Consider the following 15,440-nt stretch of genomic DNA (forward strand, 5'->3'; position numbering starts at 1 on the left):
CAGCAGCCTGATTCAGAGTACACACCCAACACACACTATTCTTATTACCTTTGGAATCTATGGTACACTCCTCTGAACATCCCTAGTAGATGTCGCTCAGCCTTGTAAGGAATATCCAATTTTTTTGGAAAGAGTTAAGTTACCTGAAACCAAATCTGTGATATATAGAATACTGGTTTTTCTTTTTTAAAGAACAAGTTTTTTTTGGGGGGAGGGTTAGCATTCTACCCCCAGCAGGGTAGAAAAAGTTTTTGATGATAGTATGATATTTCCATAGATTGCTGATTAGAAACTTTAAAAAAATCAATTATTGAGTTCCAAATGTTTGGGAGATTTCCAAGATACATTACTTGAAAACATTATATAAAATATATGTTGAAGGGAATCCTGGAAAGACGGCAGACTGGTGAACAGGAGAGAAAAGTCTTTCTGAGATTTGGTGTCCAGATGCTGGAATATTAATGCGAGAAAGAGAACAAGGAAGGAAGAGTAGGTTCCCAGGACCTAGCAAGGAAGCGAAGCCAGAATTGGGAGCCCATGGGAAGAACTAGAATAGAGACTTTAATAAAGGAGGAGGTGGCAAGCAGTGCTTTCTCCCTGAACCCTGACACATTGTGTGGGCTAAAACCTGCAGATGAATGGTAACTACCAGCAATCCCAAAAGCCTAAATAGAGAAATGCACTAGTGGAACAGATCAGTGGATGAAGCAATAGCAGTGGCTGGTGAGTTATTTGGTTCAGACATCCTCTAGAGAAGGCTATTGGCCAGTAGCCATCTTGGACACAGGCCAAATGAGCTCAGAACTCAGAACAGCTGCAGGCTGCCTACATCAAGATGAGAAGGAACCAACTTCAACTTGGCAGGAGGTCAAGGAGCTAAGTTCAACCAGGCTGGAGGCATACGGAGTATTGCGGGCTGAACAAATTGGGTTCTAGCCTGACAGCCAGAAACAAGCCTGAGCTTTAGAACTAAAGGTACAGGCTTGCTGAGATTACCCACTATCCCACCATAAATCTATGGCTGGCTAGCTGGAATTAATCAACATGAACCTGGGCTCTCTCTGCTCATTCTGCCTGCCAGTAACAGCAGAGACATGCACTTAAGTGCACATTTTCTTTTTTGTTGTTTTGTTTGTTCTTGATTTTATATGAGTATGAACATTGTTTCTAGTTTTTGTGTTGTGATTCTGTTCTGTTATTTCTTCTTTCTCTCTTTACCTCTTGTCTTCCTTACCAGTTCCTTGAGGTTTGTGTGATATTCCTCTGTCTTTCAGCCTTGGTTCTAATCTATTCCCTTTCTTCTGTTTCTCTATTTTCCCTCTAATCCCTTTTGAAATTTCTCCCCTGAAGATAAAATTTCCAGATTGAGAGCATATACACTGTATACAATGTTCTGCTTTGTTCTAGATTTTATTATATAACCACAAATAAAATTCATATAGCTAAAGGTGTGAAATCAATAGTTACCACTGTTTGTCATCTTCTAGGCTGTGGTTTTTTTGTTGTTTTTGGTTCTGGGGATTGAACTCAGGCCCTTGTGCTTTCAAGGCTGGTGGCAAAACCACTGAGCTAAATCCCTGGCCCCTAGGCTGTTTGATGCTATTCTTATTGCTGATTGTACTACGGTCAAGGTGACATAATTGTTCTAGACAGATGTTCTTTCTGGTATTTCAAGACTGAGATTGCCTAAGGGTCATAAACAATGCTATAGGCCAGCGCCAAACAGGCAGAAACTTCTTATTCCCAATCAATTGAAGAGGTAAGAAATTGCAACAGACTCAAAACCTAAAAGCCACCTGCACCTAGAAGACATCTCTGAGAAGTAATCATTTCCTAAGGGTTCTAAATACTAGCAGTAAAACTTCTTGCTATACACAATTTAAAAGCAACATCCAGGAATTAAACAATATAAAAAGCAAAACAAAAAATAAAAGAAAAAGAAAAAGAAAAGAAAGACAGAAAATGAGAACACACTTGAGCAAGATTCAATGCCAAGCTTCCAGCTTACCAAAGGCAATCCCAGGGGGCAATGAGGTGGAAAAATTTGAAAACCATCCACCTGGACTCTCTGAAGCAGTGACAGAGGAAGTAATAAAGCAGGTAAATGATGCTCTAGAAGAAACAGATCAGAAATAGTTTCTCAGATAACTACAGAGATGGTGCCCATGATGAAAGACAGGGTTGGTTACTCTAGAGCAAATACACATAAAAACATAGAGGAGGTTAGGAAAATGATGAAAACCATGAACACCCAACATAGGAAATAAATGCAAATCATGAAACAGATTCAAACAGCTAGCGAGGAGATTAAAAATTCCATGAGAGGGGACCAGCAGCAGCTTGCGACCCTCTGGTAGGCCTGCCCCTTTGAGCCAGCTGCAAGAGGAGCCCAGCCGTGACGGTGCCCACACAGTGGTGTTTGTGCACCCTGCCCCACCACAAACAAGAGAAAGAGGGCCTTTCTGAGGCTCCTAAGATGAAAATTGAAGCCCACTGGAAAAGTGAACAAAATCTGCCATAAAGGCACACCACACCACCATAGTTGGTAATTTGGAGGGACCAGCATTTCACATTGGAACCTGGTCTGACTTCACAGGAAAAACAGCTGGAAACTACAGTAGAACCTTGCACAGTTTAGCCCAGCAGGAGGTCAGAGACCTCAACTTCGGTCTTGCAGAAGGAAATCAGCCTGAACCTCAGGGCACAGCTGCTGGCTCGATGAGACTTAGACCTGCACACTCCTGCCCATGCTGTCTATTGTGTCAGCAGAGGCATGCCCTGAAGGAGGCCCTCTATTTCTATTTGTATTTTTTATTTGCAAACTAATATTTTTCTCTTATCTTTAATTATTTAAATTTTTTTTTCTCAATTTTTTTCCTTTTTAATCTTTTTTTCTCTCCCCTTGGTCTCCATTACTCTCCCTTTTTGTTCTGATTCCTATCCTAATTTGTATTTATTTTCTTTCTTTTCCTTTTCTTCTTTTTCCTTCTCTCAACTGCCATTAATTTTAAAAGAAAGCGATTACAGTCTCTAGCCTCCATATTGCTGTTAGTTTGTGCTGTTCTTGTGTACATTTTGTTCTGTCTCCTCCTCTTCAACAGCTTCCTAGAGTTTGTGTGATCTTCCTGTGTCCTCTGACCTCACTTCTAACCTTTCTCTGTCCTATCTATATCCTTCTCTCCCCAACTCCTCCTAAATCCCCATCCTGAAGGGTAAAGTTGCTATATTGAAGAATTTATTCACTATAAGCACATTTTGGGCTGGTCCTCAAGTTTGATTTAACTCATAGAGTTAAAGGTGATAGATTAATAACTACTACAAATTGTCATTTTCTCAGCTGTGTTTGATGCTACTGTGTTGCTGATTGATTGTATCACTTGGGCGAAGTGTTGTGATTGATCTAATCAGTTGTCCTCCCTGGTATAATGAAAATGAGATTGCCTCAGAAACATTAGAGACTCAAAACCTAAAGACCAGCTATATCTGGAAGACATAATCCAGGAATTAAACCAAGGACAGTACCAATGACAAAAAATATAAATGCGATGACATTTAAGACACAAACACAGATTTCCACCTCACCAAAGGTAAACTCTGGGGGAAATGAAGTGGAAAAATCTGACAGTCAACCATCTGAACACCCTGAACCAAGAGCACAGCAAGTAAAAAATAGATAAATGAGGCACCAGAAAAATTCAAAACAAAACTAATTTCCCAGATAACCACAGAGATGGTGAGAAGAATGAAAGACATGACTAGAGATTCTAGAACAAAAACATATTTTAAAAATAGATGCGCTCAGGACCATGATGGATACCGTGAATGCCCAGGATAGGGAAGAAATGGAAACCTGAGTGCCCAACACAGGAAAGAAATGGAATCCATGAAACAGATTCAAACAGATATCCAGGAAATTTAAAAACTCTACTGAAAGCATTCACAGCAGAATGAATGAATGTGAAGAAAGAATTTCAGATATAGAAGCTAGGATTGCAGTCAGTGACCATGAAAAGAGATCTCTTAAAAACAGTAAGCGAGCATGAGAAATCGATTCAACAACTCTTAGATGATGCAAAGAAGAATAACATAAGACTGATAAGAATCCATGAAGTAGGAGGAGAAAGTACAAATGACATAAAGAAAACTGTTCACAGAATGAATGAGAGAACACTTCCCAGAGGGGAAGAATTTGACATACAGATGAGTGAGGCATATAAGGACGCCAACTAACCATGAATCTACACCTAGACATATAATAATCAAGATCCCGGAAACCCAACAGAAGAACAAAATACTACAAGAAGTTAGAGAAAAAGAAATAAATCACATGCAAAGGAAAGCCCATCAGAATCACAACAGACTTTTCAACAAACCCTGGAGACCCTGGAGTGAGGTATTTCAAGTCTCCAAAGAAAACAACCTTCAACCTAGACTAATTTATCCTGCAAAAGTATCTTTCAAACTTGATGGGGAAGTTGGGCGTGGTGATGCATGCCTGTAATCCCAGCACTTGGGAAGCTGAGGCAGGAGGATCACTGTGAGTTTGAGACTAGCCTGGGCTACATAGTGAGTTCCAGGTCAGTCTCAACTACATAGTAAGACCCTGTCTCAAAAAACAAAACAAAACAAAAACAAACAAACAAACAAAAAGTTGGGGAAATAAGATACTTCCATGACAAAGAACACCTGAGAAATTTCATGAACACCAAACTGGCACTCCAAACACTTCTAAACAATATCCTGGAAAAAGAAAATGAAGACCACAACTCCATAAGGGCCAACAGAGCAAATATACCAGGAAAGGCAATAAATTAAAGGGAGAGAGGGAAATATAAAAAAATAAAAGAACCAACAACAGGAAAATAACATGACAATGAAAAGTCAATACGTATCAGGTATAACCATCAATGTTAATGACCTCAATTCACCAATCAAAAAGAAATGGGCCGGCAGAACAGATTAAGAAGCAAAATCCTACCTCATGTGTGATGGTGCATACTTATAATCCCAGCAGTTGGGAGGCTGAGGCAGGAGGATCACTGTGAGTTCAAGACCAGCCTGGGCTACATAGTGAGTTCCAGTTCAATCTCAACTACATAAGGAGACCCTGTCTCAAACAAACAAAGAAACAAACAAACAATAAAACAAAAGAAAAGAAGCAAAAAAAATCCTACAATATGATGCATACAACAAACCCACTTAATCCACAAATAAATTCACAGACTAAGAGTAAAAAGGATGGAAAGCAATTCTTCATGCAACAGGAGCCAGGAAAAAAGCAGGGTAGCTATCTTATTTACAGACAGAATAGATTTCAAACCGCAACTAATTAAGAGAGATGAAGAGGCCACTACATCTTTGTAAAGGGAACAATCCAAGAGGAAGAGATGACAATCATAAATATATATGCACTGAATACTAATGTCCCCAACTATACAAAACAAATATTAATAGATATGAAAAATGAAATAAGCACTAATACAATTGTAGTCAGGGACCTCAATACTCCACTGACAAATAGACAGATGGTCTAGATAAAAAAATCAACAATGAACTAATAGAACGGAACCAAGTCTTAGAACAAACAGATTTAGTCTACAGCGTGTTCCACCCCACAAAATCAGAATATACATTCTTTTAGGCTGCACACGGGTCATTCTCCAAAATAGGCCACATGTTAGCTCATAGAACATGCTTAAGTAAATGCAAAGGAATTAAGTTATCCTCCATATATTATCAGACCACACTGGAATTAAACTGGAGGTCAATAGCATAAGAAATTGAAAGAACTTCACAAAAACATGGAAATTAAATTAACAACCTGCTAAACAACCATTGGGCCACAGAGGAAATTAAAGAAGAAATTAGACAATTTCTACAATTAAATGATAATGCCAATCCATCATACAGGAATCTATGGACACAATGAAAGTAGATCTGTGAGGGAAATTCATAACAGTAAATGCCCATAGTAGAAAAACTGAGATCAAATAAACAGAATCTACTTTATGGTGCGAAGGACCGAAACCAGAGCCCCTACCACTAGGCTACCTGCAGTGATCTTAGCAGGTGACGGGTGTCCACGATTGCTTTAGGGTTGCCTAGCTATAGCTGAGTGCCTGCTCCTGCCTGCTTGGTAAACGGAAAACTTTAGCTCTGACCTCACACGTAACACTAAGTATGTGCTTTCTTTCCCACCACTTGCCTACTGCTCAGGCTGCTGGGAGGACCAAAGGGGATCCCTGGGAAGTCCTCCTGTCTGGGCCCACCCTGTCCCTTGGACCTTGTTCTGCACCACTTGCTATCTTGCTCAAGTCATGATCTTTGCACAGCCATCTTGTCACCCTTCTAATTCTCTGCAAGGCACTTACCACATGGTGAGCAGGGAGCTGTGGACTCACGTCTTGAACTGTGTACCCAGCACACTGTATGCTCACAAACATTTAATGACTAGCTGAGGAGAGTGAAAACACAGACGGGCAAAAGGCACGAGAGGAATATCAAGTGCTTTAGTCACCAACTCCCCTGCATTCACCTGGGAATGGCAGCGACATCTCACTGCCTGTGTATGTAAGTGAAAGCCTGCGGAATGTAGGCTTTTTTTTTTCCACACTTGAAGTTGAATCCATTCGCTGTCCACATGTCCTTCTTTGGGTGTTACTGTGAGGCTCCTCATGCATATGAGGACACTTCCGTTCCCAGGAGAAAAGGAAGAATTTACTTCTGAGGTCACTGCAGCAAAGCCAAGCTGCTCTGCTCACAGTTTGGCCGAAGGTGGCCAGATGGCTGGAGGCTGCCAGGAAGCTACTGGAACTGTGGGCTGGCACCAGTGGAACCTGCTCCTGGACTGCAAACAGAGCCATCCACAGGATCCTTCTGTCACCAACCTGCAACATAATCATGGCATTGCTGGTTTAGCTGTGCTTTTCAGTTAAGCCTGACAGAAACTGGTTTCAGTCCAATGGAGATTTCAAAAGATTAGTTCATATAGTGCAATAATGTATTGCAGTACACTACAGCTACTTTCTTCAATCTGTTTACAATCTTCCTATCAGGAAGGTAAAATGAAACTCTATTATCACTGGGTTAGGAATAAGTATAGCCCATGAACGCAGGCAGTGATGCCTATCTTAGCCTCACTTTTCCGAGCTCAAAAAATACCATCAGGGGAAAGGTGCAGAGTAAGAATCTTTATTTGCCTGGTGTGCAGCATGAACAGAGCAGTGGCCCCTCTGCCGACACTGGCTGAGTTGGCAGGAAGAGGAGGCAGTGCTTGTCTATGGCAGTTTGGAGTCCCGCTGTGATTCCTTTCCAGTGCCCACCAGATGCACAGCGAGCCGTCTGCTGCCCGGAGAACAGCTCCATTATTGTTCTTAGGCCCCAAGCGAGAGGAAGGGCTTCTGATGCTTCCTCTGACTCCATGTCATTGCACTTGTTTATTTCTTGTTTCAAATTAGCTGTACAGCTCCAGAAGCAACGAGAGGTGCAATGGTTCTGTATCGGATCAGGTGCTGAGAGCCCTCCTCCAAGTCAATCACATAGTCCCTGGAAAAGGAGGGAGAAAATTTACCTACAGAGCTCAGCTGACCCTTTTGGGGGTTATTTTCCATGGGGAAAGGCAGATGTCACTCACTTCTGCTCATCTGCTTCAGGCTCCACCAGTATGTTTTCTTGTCGTTCTTTCACTCTCAGAAATACATAGGAATCTAGGTCTGGTTTGGGAACTGCCAGAAAAACAGTAATGCAATCAGAAAACGTGCAGAGACAGCTGACAGGCTGAATGGTATCCAGCACTAATATGCCTGTGACACAAAAGCAGCTCAGGAGGGTGACACGAGGAGAGATCCAGCTCTTCTGGAAACCACTTACTCAACAACTGAGAAGTTCTTATAATGTGCAGGGAATCCTGCCATGCCGTGGACCCCCGATCTGAAAGGGAAGCATCCCAAGCCCCCAGCGGATGCCTGAAACTCTGGATGGTGTAAGTTCCCAACTTTCACAGACACAAGGGGACCTCACATTACAAACATTCGTAGGTGCATACAAACTGCACAAGTAGCTCACGTGTCTGCCATGTCACAGTTGTGCTGCTGTGTGCTCACTGTGCAGTGTGACAGGCACTAGCCGCTGGAGGAAGGGGAGGAGGGAGATGGGGAGCTGAAGGGTCACCAGCAAGAGAGGGAAGGCAAGACAGAATTTTGCTCACACTTGATGTTGATTACACAGGCTTTTTTTTTTTTTTTTGGTACCAGGGCTTGAACTCACAGACCTTGTGCTTGTGAGGCAGGCAGCAGAACCACTGAGTTAAACCCTAGCCCATTACACAGGTTTACGCTCTTGGAAAAAACAAGGCGGTGATGTCTGAGTAGTGGCTCTTTTCTTCTCATCACAGATGACTCTATCCTGCCCTCCCTCCTCTAGTTAGTAACTCTCTTCTGTCAGTTCACTGCATGCAATCCTCCAAATGCCCACTTGTTTTACTGTACCATACCACCATTTTAAGGTAACTGTAAAAGTAAAAATAATTTACAGTGGTTTTAGTTTTTTTATGCTTTACATTGTATATTTGTGTCAAATGTATACAAGACTGACTGTCAGACTTTCGAAAAAGTTCGACTTAACAAAAGTTCACCTGGAATGGAACTTGTTAGTAAGCTGGGGACTTACCACAGTAAGAGATTAACAGCAGTGGAGTTAGCAGAGCAGCTGTAATGATGCTGTAAAAGTCATGTGAATGTGGTCTTACAGAGCAGTGCTCATGCTCACCCTGGGGTGATATGAGATGACACAGGGCCTCCCAGGGGAGTGACACAGGCACTAGGACACAGACAGGCCTCTAGTAAGGAGGACCTCAGCACAAGAAATGAGATTCAGGAGCAATCAATCTGATGAGAGATTTCCACAAGGCGTGGTGGCGCACACCTGTAATCCCAGCACTCAGGAGGCTGAGGTAGGAGGATCACTGGGAGTTCTAGGCCAGCCTGGGATACCTGGTGAATTGAAGGCCAGCCTTGAAGCTTACTTATCTCTTCCTTTCTACTGTGTGAGGAACCACAGAAGGTACCACGCAGGACAGGCTCTTACCAGACACCAAATTTACTTGTGCCTCAAACTTGGACCTCCAAGCCTTCAAACTGCAAGCAGTTTAAATGGACCAAGTAACTGTGTGAGCCCTCGGGGCTTCTGGCCTGGCCTAGGTAAGGGCAGAGATGATTCTCCAAGCAAAGTAGGACCTGAGGTCTGCTGACCTGTCCTCGGTGCACCCAGCTGACTTGTGAGCAAGGCAGGACCCATGTCCTCGAGAACACTCTGAGCTGGTAGATGTAGCAGACCATGAATGACTGGGGAGTACAGACCTCCCTAAGCCAGGTGCCCCGTTGCTTCATCCAAGGTTGGGGGTTCCTAACTGCCTCACCTAACTTCGGGGGCCAGTGAAAGGAGGGCTGAGGGAGCTGCTGAGATGAGCTGTCCTTCCCTCCACACTCAATCCTGTGCTGTCTTTCCTAACTAGAGAAACTTTCACAGGAAATGAAGAGTGACAGGGACCCATGAAGGTTTCCTCGTCTCCTGTGTCCTGGAATCTGCTCGGTGCAGAGCCAGCCCCCGTGTGTGCCCAGCACTCACAGATGCTGAGCTGATGGTGCCGATGGGACAGATGCTGCGTACACGATATGTCTGCACCTGCAGCGGCAGCCTCAGGAGTCCGGCTCTCTGGGAGAACACAACAGCCACACTGCGATGGCCACCTCTGCTGTCAGTTCTTTCTTTTGCTAACCGGAGCCCTTCCTCTCCTCTCTTGGCTGCTAATTTGCATACTTAGTTTTCCATATGTGAGAAAAAAAGAATGAAGATGAAGATTCTACTCTCAGGCACCTGGGGCTGGGGTTTAGCTCAGTTGCTCTGCCGCCTGCCTCGCAGGCCCAAGGACCCGAGTTCGATCTCCAGTACAAAAAAACAAAAACAAAACAAAAAAACCCCCAAAAGAAAAAACGGTCTCAGGCACCTGGAGATATTTGTGATCACCTGAGCTAGGGCTGAAGAGAAGGGCTGCTTACCTGCCCTCTGGAGGTCCACCTTTTGTAAGTTTGGAGGCATATGCTTCAGGGCGACATTCTTCAGATAGGTCTCTATGTGAGCCATGTACCTGAAACAGAAGTGCAAATCGCTGCGGCTCGAAGGGCTGGCAGATGGATGAGGCTCTGGCGCTGGCTCAGGGGCCTGGGTGTCACCATGGAATCGCATGCCCACAACCAAGGGCCAAGGCCGTGGCCATGTCTTGCTTACTCACTCCTTGGCAAAGGCAAACTCCTCTGGAGAGAGGCTGGAAGGCTCCCCCTCAGGGCGTGTTTTCTCTTTCTCAAGGACATGAGGGAAAAACTTCTCTATCTGTGAGGATAAATAAAAATCATGAAAACATTTGTCAGCTGTCATCATCCACCCCACCTTTTTTTGAGACAGGGTTTTACTATGTAGTGGGTCTGGCCTGAAACTCCACTAGCTGGTCTCCCACTTGTCCTCCTGCGTCCTGGGAGTACAGGCATGTGCTGCCACACAGCTTTCAAACAAGCTCATTTTCTGAAAGAGGTCAAGGCAAGGGGCTAGTGATGTAGCTCAGCAGCACGGTGCAAGTCCTGCACTGCCAGGCCCTAGGTTGAATCCCTAATATCCTGTGCCCTCTCCCCAGCGGAAAGTAAAACTTAACAGAAAGGTGCATTTTCATGACTAAGACCTTCTAATTATAAGACCTGTGCTCTGGACTTCAAGAAAGTAGATTTCTGAGAATTCAGAAAAGGTAGAAGCTGTAAAAAGGAAGACGGTTCCAAATGGGAGGTTTTCATCAAAGAAATAAAACATACTGAAGAAAAGGGTATCACTGAACATTTTATGTAATCGTACAGGATGTACATTATGAGCTGAAATATGCACAAAAGCTGGGAAGATGTAAACAGAGTATACAAGCATATACAGTTGTGACATTTAAGTAAAATAAAACCAGAAATGCAGTGAGGCTTGGAAAAACTGTTTAAGCACCAAAAATAATCAATCAACCAAACAGCCCCCAAACCACCACAACCAGACAAAATAAAAGTTAAGGGTAACAAAAAGGAACCAGGAAGGGGTCCGTCTGCTGTGCAGTCAGTGCAGTTCCGTCCTCTGGCTGTCCGGAACGACAATGGCCAGGAGGAGCAGAGCACTGGTCTGTTTGGCTCACAGCTGTTATGTCCTGGGAGAAATCAACATTTGCAAGGAGCCGTTTTTCTTCCTGTCCTACCTAAATTGCTCTTATATCCTTAGAGTACTACAAACATATGATGTTTCATGATCTTGGAAGAATCACTAAGATCAGAAGAGGGTTGAAAGGCTGGACATAGGTAAATCTGGTTTTCCAAAATGAAAGAAGGCAGTGTATCTTCTAATGGAGACCAATGGCCTGCATTGTACTAGAACAGGTCGTTTTAAAAGATGGCTTGTGAAGCCGAAGAAAACGATACAGGAGTGAACATGAAGAGGATTTAGCTGACCAGTGTGGGGCTGGGGGTAAAGAAAAGGTAAATGGCCTATAGCTGGGGTAAAGAGTCATGCTGTGTGTGTGCATAAATACATACCTGTATTTTGTTCCTTTTACACTTTTCTTGTATCTTTTAAAAAATATCTGATGTCTTTGTGACACTGCTGTGGACAAACTAAACCTGGGGCTACACAACAGTAGCAAAAAGTTCACAAATGGTTGAAGAATACAGTGGCTAGGTATCAGTCTGCAGGAAAGCTCCTGGTGAAATACTCTTATGGTGGGCTCCGTCCTATTCTTTTAGGTTGCTGGGGCTGGAACCCAGGGATGCTCATATGCTAAGCAAGTGCTTTTCCACGGAGTGACACCCTAGTTTTGGCTCAGTCTTATTAATGAATCAGACACAATTTTTATGACATACATATAAAAACTGCTGCTTATGGGAAAAAAAGACAAAAATTATTGATGAAATAAAGGGTTGAGAGATGGCTGTTACGTGAGAAGATCCGGATTCAGAGATCAGGGAGATGTCCTTTTTTACTAAGATAAAATTTAAGAAGTATAAGCATCAAGCTCTACTTTCAGGGGTCAAAACCTGAGCCATACAAAGACAGGTGGTGACTGGATAGGGAAATTGTAACTTACACCCTGTAGGAGGGGCTAAAAGTGAGTGCACAATGAGCTTGATGAACGGATCTGCCCCATACACTGATGTGAGCTGGACAGCATCACAGCAGCTCTGACTTCCAAGCCACAGAGTGATCATCTCGTCTCCCCCAGGGGCCAGGCCATGCTGGGGGACTGCACTGCGTTCCAGGTGGTGCGATCTCAGACGTGATGAGAGAGAGTCTCTTTAGAGAAGAGAGCGGGAGAGGAAATGGACTCAAAGAGTTGGGATGTTTCAGTGAGAAGAGTTGGATGAGAGGTGTGGGGAGTCTTCCGCTAAGTGAAGCACCGTCATGTAGAAGAGAGTACACATTGACTTGTGATATCCAGAGACAAAGTGCAAACAAACTTCAACAAAGTAAGAATTTTCAACGGTTAAAATAGTTATCATACAAAGTAAGAATGCATCATTGCATTTTTATGAGTCAGAGGGTCACAGAGCTATAGCAGAATGCGAAGTTAACATGCTCCCTTCTGACAGATGAGAAGCCATTTTTAACACTAGCCCTTTTTGTCAATATTCCTTATTTAACCAATGCAAATGACTCCTCCTCAGCAGTGCCTTACTATAACTCTAGGAGCGCCATTTGTAAGAGGAAATCAGACTATAAATTGGAAGGTAGGTACTCCAGGGGAGTACAACCTATGTTTCAACTGTGCTTCCAGGAACAATCTCTTGGCTGCCTGACTCTGGCTATTCCAGTGCTGGGTAATCAGGTCCTGGGCCCTTCCAGGCCCTGCCCGCCTTCTCCCTAGGACATCTGGTCTACCTCAGAAGCATCACTGCTCCAATGCCCACAGGTATCTCTATGTCAAACCTTCGTGAGTCGACACCGCAAGTAGCTGCTGAGGACATAGCGGATCCTCTCCATCTCCATGCGATGGATACTGATCTTCAGATCCTCCTTTCTAGCTCGTTTCAGATTTTCTTCCTATTAAAATATTAATTAAAGCTTATTTTAAAAAAATGATGGTTGGGTCGGGGATTAAGCTCAGTGGTTCCAATGTCTGCCTTGCAAACACAAAGTCCCAAGTTTGATCCTTGGTACCAAAATAACATGGTCAAAGACCAGGGACCATCAGCACTGGCAAAGTTGAGGACCCAAAGACTATTTCAGTTGAAGGGAAACAAAAAAAAAAAGAAACACATAAGAGTATTCATTTTTTTAATTTTTTAATTATACAAATATGACTATGGTCTCATGGCATAAAGTTCAAGCAACACTCATTTACTTTTAGAAAATGACCATATGAATAGAATCTGAATGTGGTCAGCCTGAAGGGCACAGAAAGGCTCCAATCCAATTGTACAGAAGAAGTGTAGCACAGAGAGGAAATGTCTAAGAGGTCTAGAAAGCAATATTAAAACACTACTTGAGAAACTAGAATACCAATACTTTAAAGAGACTCTGAAGTTATGACACAGGGCCAGATCAGCTAAGCTAAGGACCACAGATTTTAATGTTTGCAGGCCAGGTAGGGAACAGGTGTAGGGGGGCAGTCAGGGATTCTGGGGAACAGAGAATACTACAAAGGGTGGGCCTTGGCCTGCTCTGGTCAACTGTTCCAATGTGGAGGCATGGGTCAGTGATGCTTTGTAAATGTAGACAACATATAATATTTTAAAGTGCTGAGCTGAACAAAATAGATTTGCTATCTGACAAACTCCCTCTATGCTGACCAAATGCTTTAACTTTCTCTTCCTTAGTGACCAAGCAACTCTTACCATATGATCTAGCTGCTCCACAACACATTCTACAATTTCAGGTTTGCTTTCTAGCAGTTCGGGGGCAAACTTTTCATTCATCCAGGCCTAAAAAACAACACCAAAGAAAACAGGCCAGATCACTTGACAGACGATCACAATCCAGAAAGTCAGTTAAACCCATAAGAATCACAGATATTGCAGGCAAAGAAAACTGATCACCAGTTGGAAATACTGGGAATGCTCTGAAGACAAACTATGCTTCACTGATAGCTTTTCCACACCTTTTAGTGAAGAGGATATGTTCACAACCATTTATTCAATTGTTATTAAAAAAAAAAAAAAAATCACCATTGCCAGTGTAACTTGAAGAGTAACGCCCCCTTGTGTTCGAAGAGTAACATTAACATCCAGCTACTTCCTCATCAGCTGCTTCCCTCCAGGGGGCGCCGCTCACCGTTTTCTTCCTGAGACTAACCCAACACTGAACCTATGCATCTCTCCATTCCTAAAGCCCACTTACCCTTATCTGTTCTACTCATCCTTATACCATTTAAGAAGAACTGGCTACAGGGATTCTTATCTTATAGATGGAAAAAGCAGGTTAATTTTCTAAAGGCTCCCAATTATAAAGGATCACAATAATTTATCTTTTTAAGGTATGGCACCATGAGATTAAATGTCTAATTTATGACTCTGGCCCACCAATTCCTTATCTTTCACACTTTACCAAGATTTAGAGAACTGAAATACTCATAAGTGACTAAAGAGAGCTACACTTATCCTTCAATTACAGAAAACTGAGCTTTAACATAGCTTGGAATTTATATCAGGCTCACCTTTTTTCTGATGTCCTTGAGTGTCTGCTTCCCTAATTATCGTCATTATGACACATCTTTAAATAGTAAGCATTCATATAATCACAAAGTTGTTTTTCAAATGCTTGAGCTTCTGTGATAGTGTTACTATTTTTTGGTGCTAGGGATCGAACCCAGAGTCTTGCATGGAAAAGCAAGTGTTTTACTACTGAGCTGCACCCCACCCTGCAGCTATACAGGCAACCTTTACAGTGAGAATACAGTAGATCAAATTTTCTGGAGAACTTATCAAAAGCCACTGATACCAACAGTTGTGTGCATACAACTTCATTAAAGAATATTATTCTTATTTTAAAAGTCCCTTTGTTTCCCCCCTCCTCAGCAGACTGAGTTTAGGGTTTAGTTTTCTTATAGTTTTACTGCATTTGTTTATATCTCTACATAATGCTTCCCAACCTTCTCATGAAAAGACATTCAAAGAAAATGATAATGCTTCTATGTCACAGTGGGGGAAAAGGATGTAGATTTCAGGAGATCTTTCATTTATATTATGAAATGGTGGTCATACAACATTAGTAAGAGTTTTCTATTTGTATAAATTTTCAAAATTTGTAGTAAGAAATTTGTACTTAAATCCAGATTCTGGGCTGGGGATTTAGCTCAGTGGTTCCAGTGCCTGCCTCACAAGCAACAAGGTCCTAAATTCGATCCCCGGTACTGGAAAAAAAAAAAAAAAAAAAAC

The 15,440-nt window shown here is 42.7% G+C and overlaps 1 protein-coding gene across 2 annotated transcripts in view; it reads right to left on the reverse strand.

Moving 5' to 3' along the window:
- Window positions 1-7,175: 7,175 nt before the first annotated feature.
- The window catches only part of Gins4 (GINS complex subunit 4), a 14,171-nt gene continuing 5,906 nt past the window's right edge, over window positions 7,176-15,440 (reverse strand). Inside the window, exons 3-8 of one of the 2 annotated variants that reach the window (XM_010617132.1) lie at window positions 13,902-13,988; window positions 12,994-13,107; window positions 10,289-10,386; window positions 10,056-10,144; window positions 7,634-7,724; window positions 7,176-7,545 (exon numbers count right to left, since the gene is read on the reverse strand). In XM_010617132.1, the coding sequence (XP_010615434.1) occupies window positions 7,449-7,545; window positions 7,634-7,724; window positions 10,056-10,144; window positions 10,289-10,386; window positions 12,994-13,107; window positions 13,902-13,988 (576 nt within the window). In that variant the 3' untranslated portion in view covers window positions 7,176-7,448. The remainder of the gene's footprint in view (window positions 7,546-7,633; window positions 7,725-10,055; window positions 10,145-10,288; window positions 10,387-12,993; window positions 13,108-13,901; window positions 13,989-15,440) is intronic. The other variant, XM_019206500.1, reaches the window with a different exon arrangement.

This window comes from Fukomys damarensis, unplaced genomic scaffold (genome assembly GCF_012274545.1).
Source record: "Fukomys damarensis isolate Sample0158 unplaced genomic scaffold, DMR_v1.0_HiC HiC_scaffold_18, whole genome shotgun sequence".
Lineage (NCBI taxonomy): Eukaryota > Metazoa > Chordata > Mammalia > Rodentia > Bathyergidae > Fukomys > Fukomys damarensis.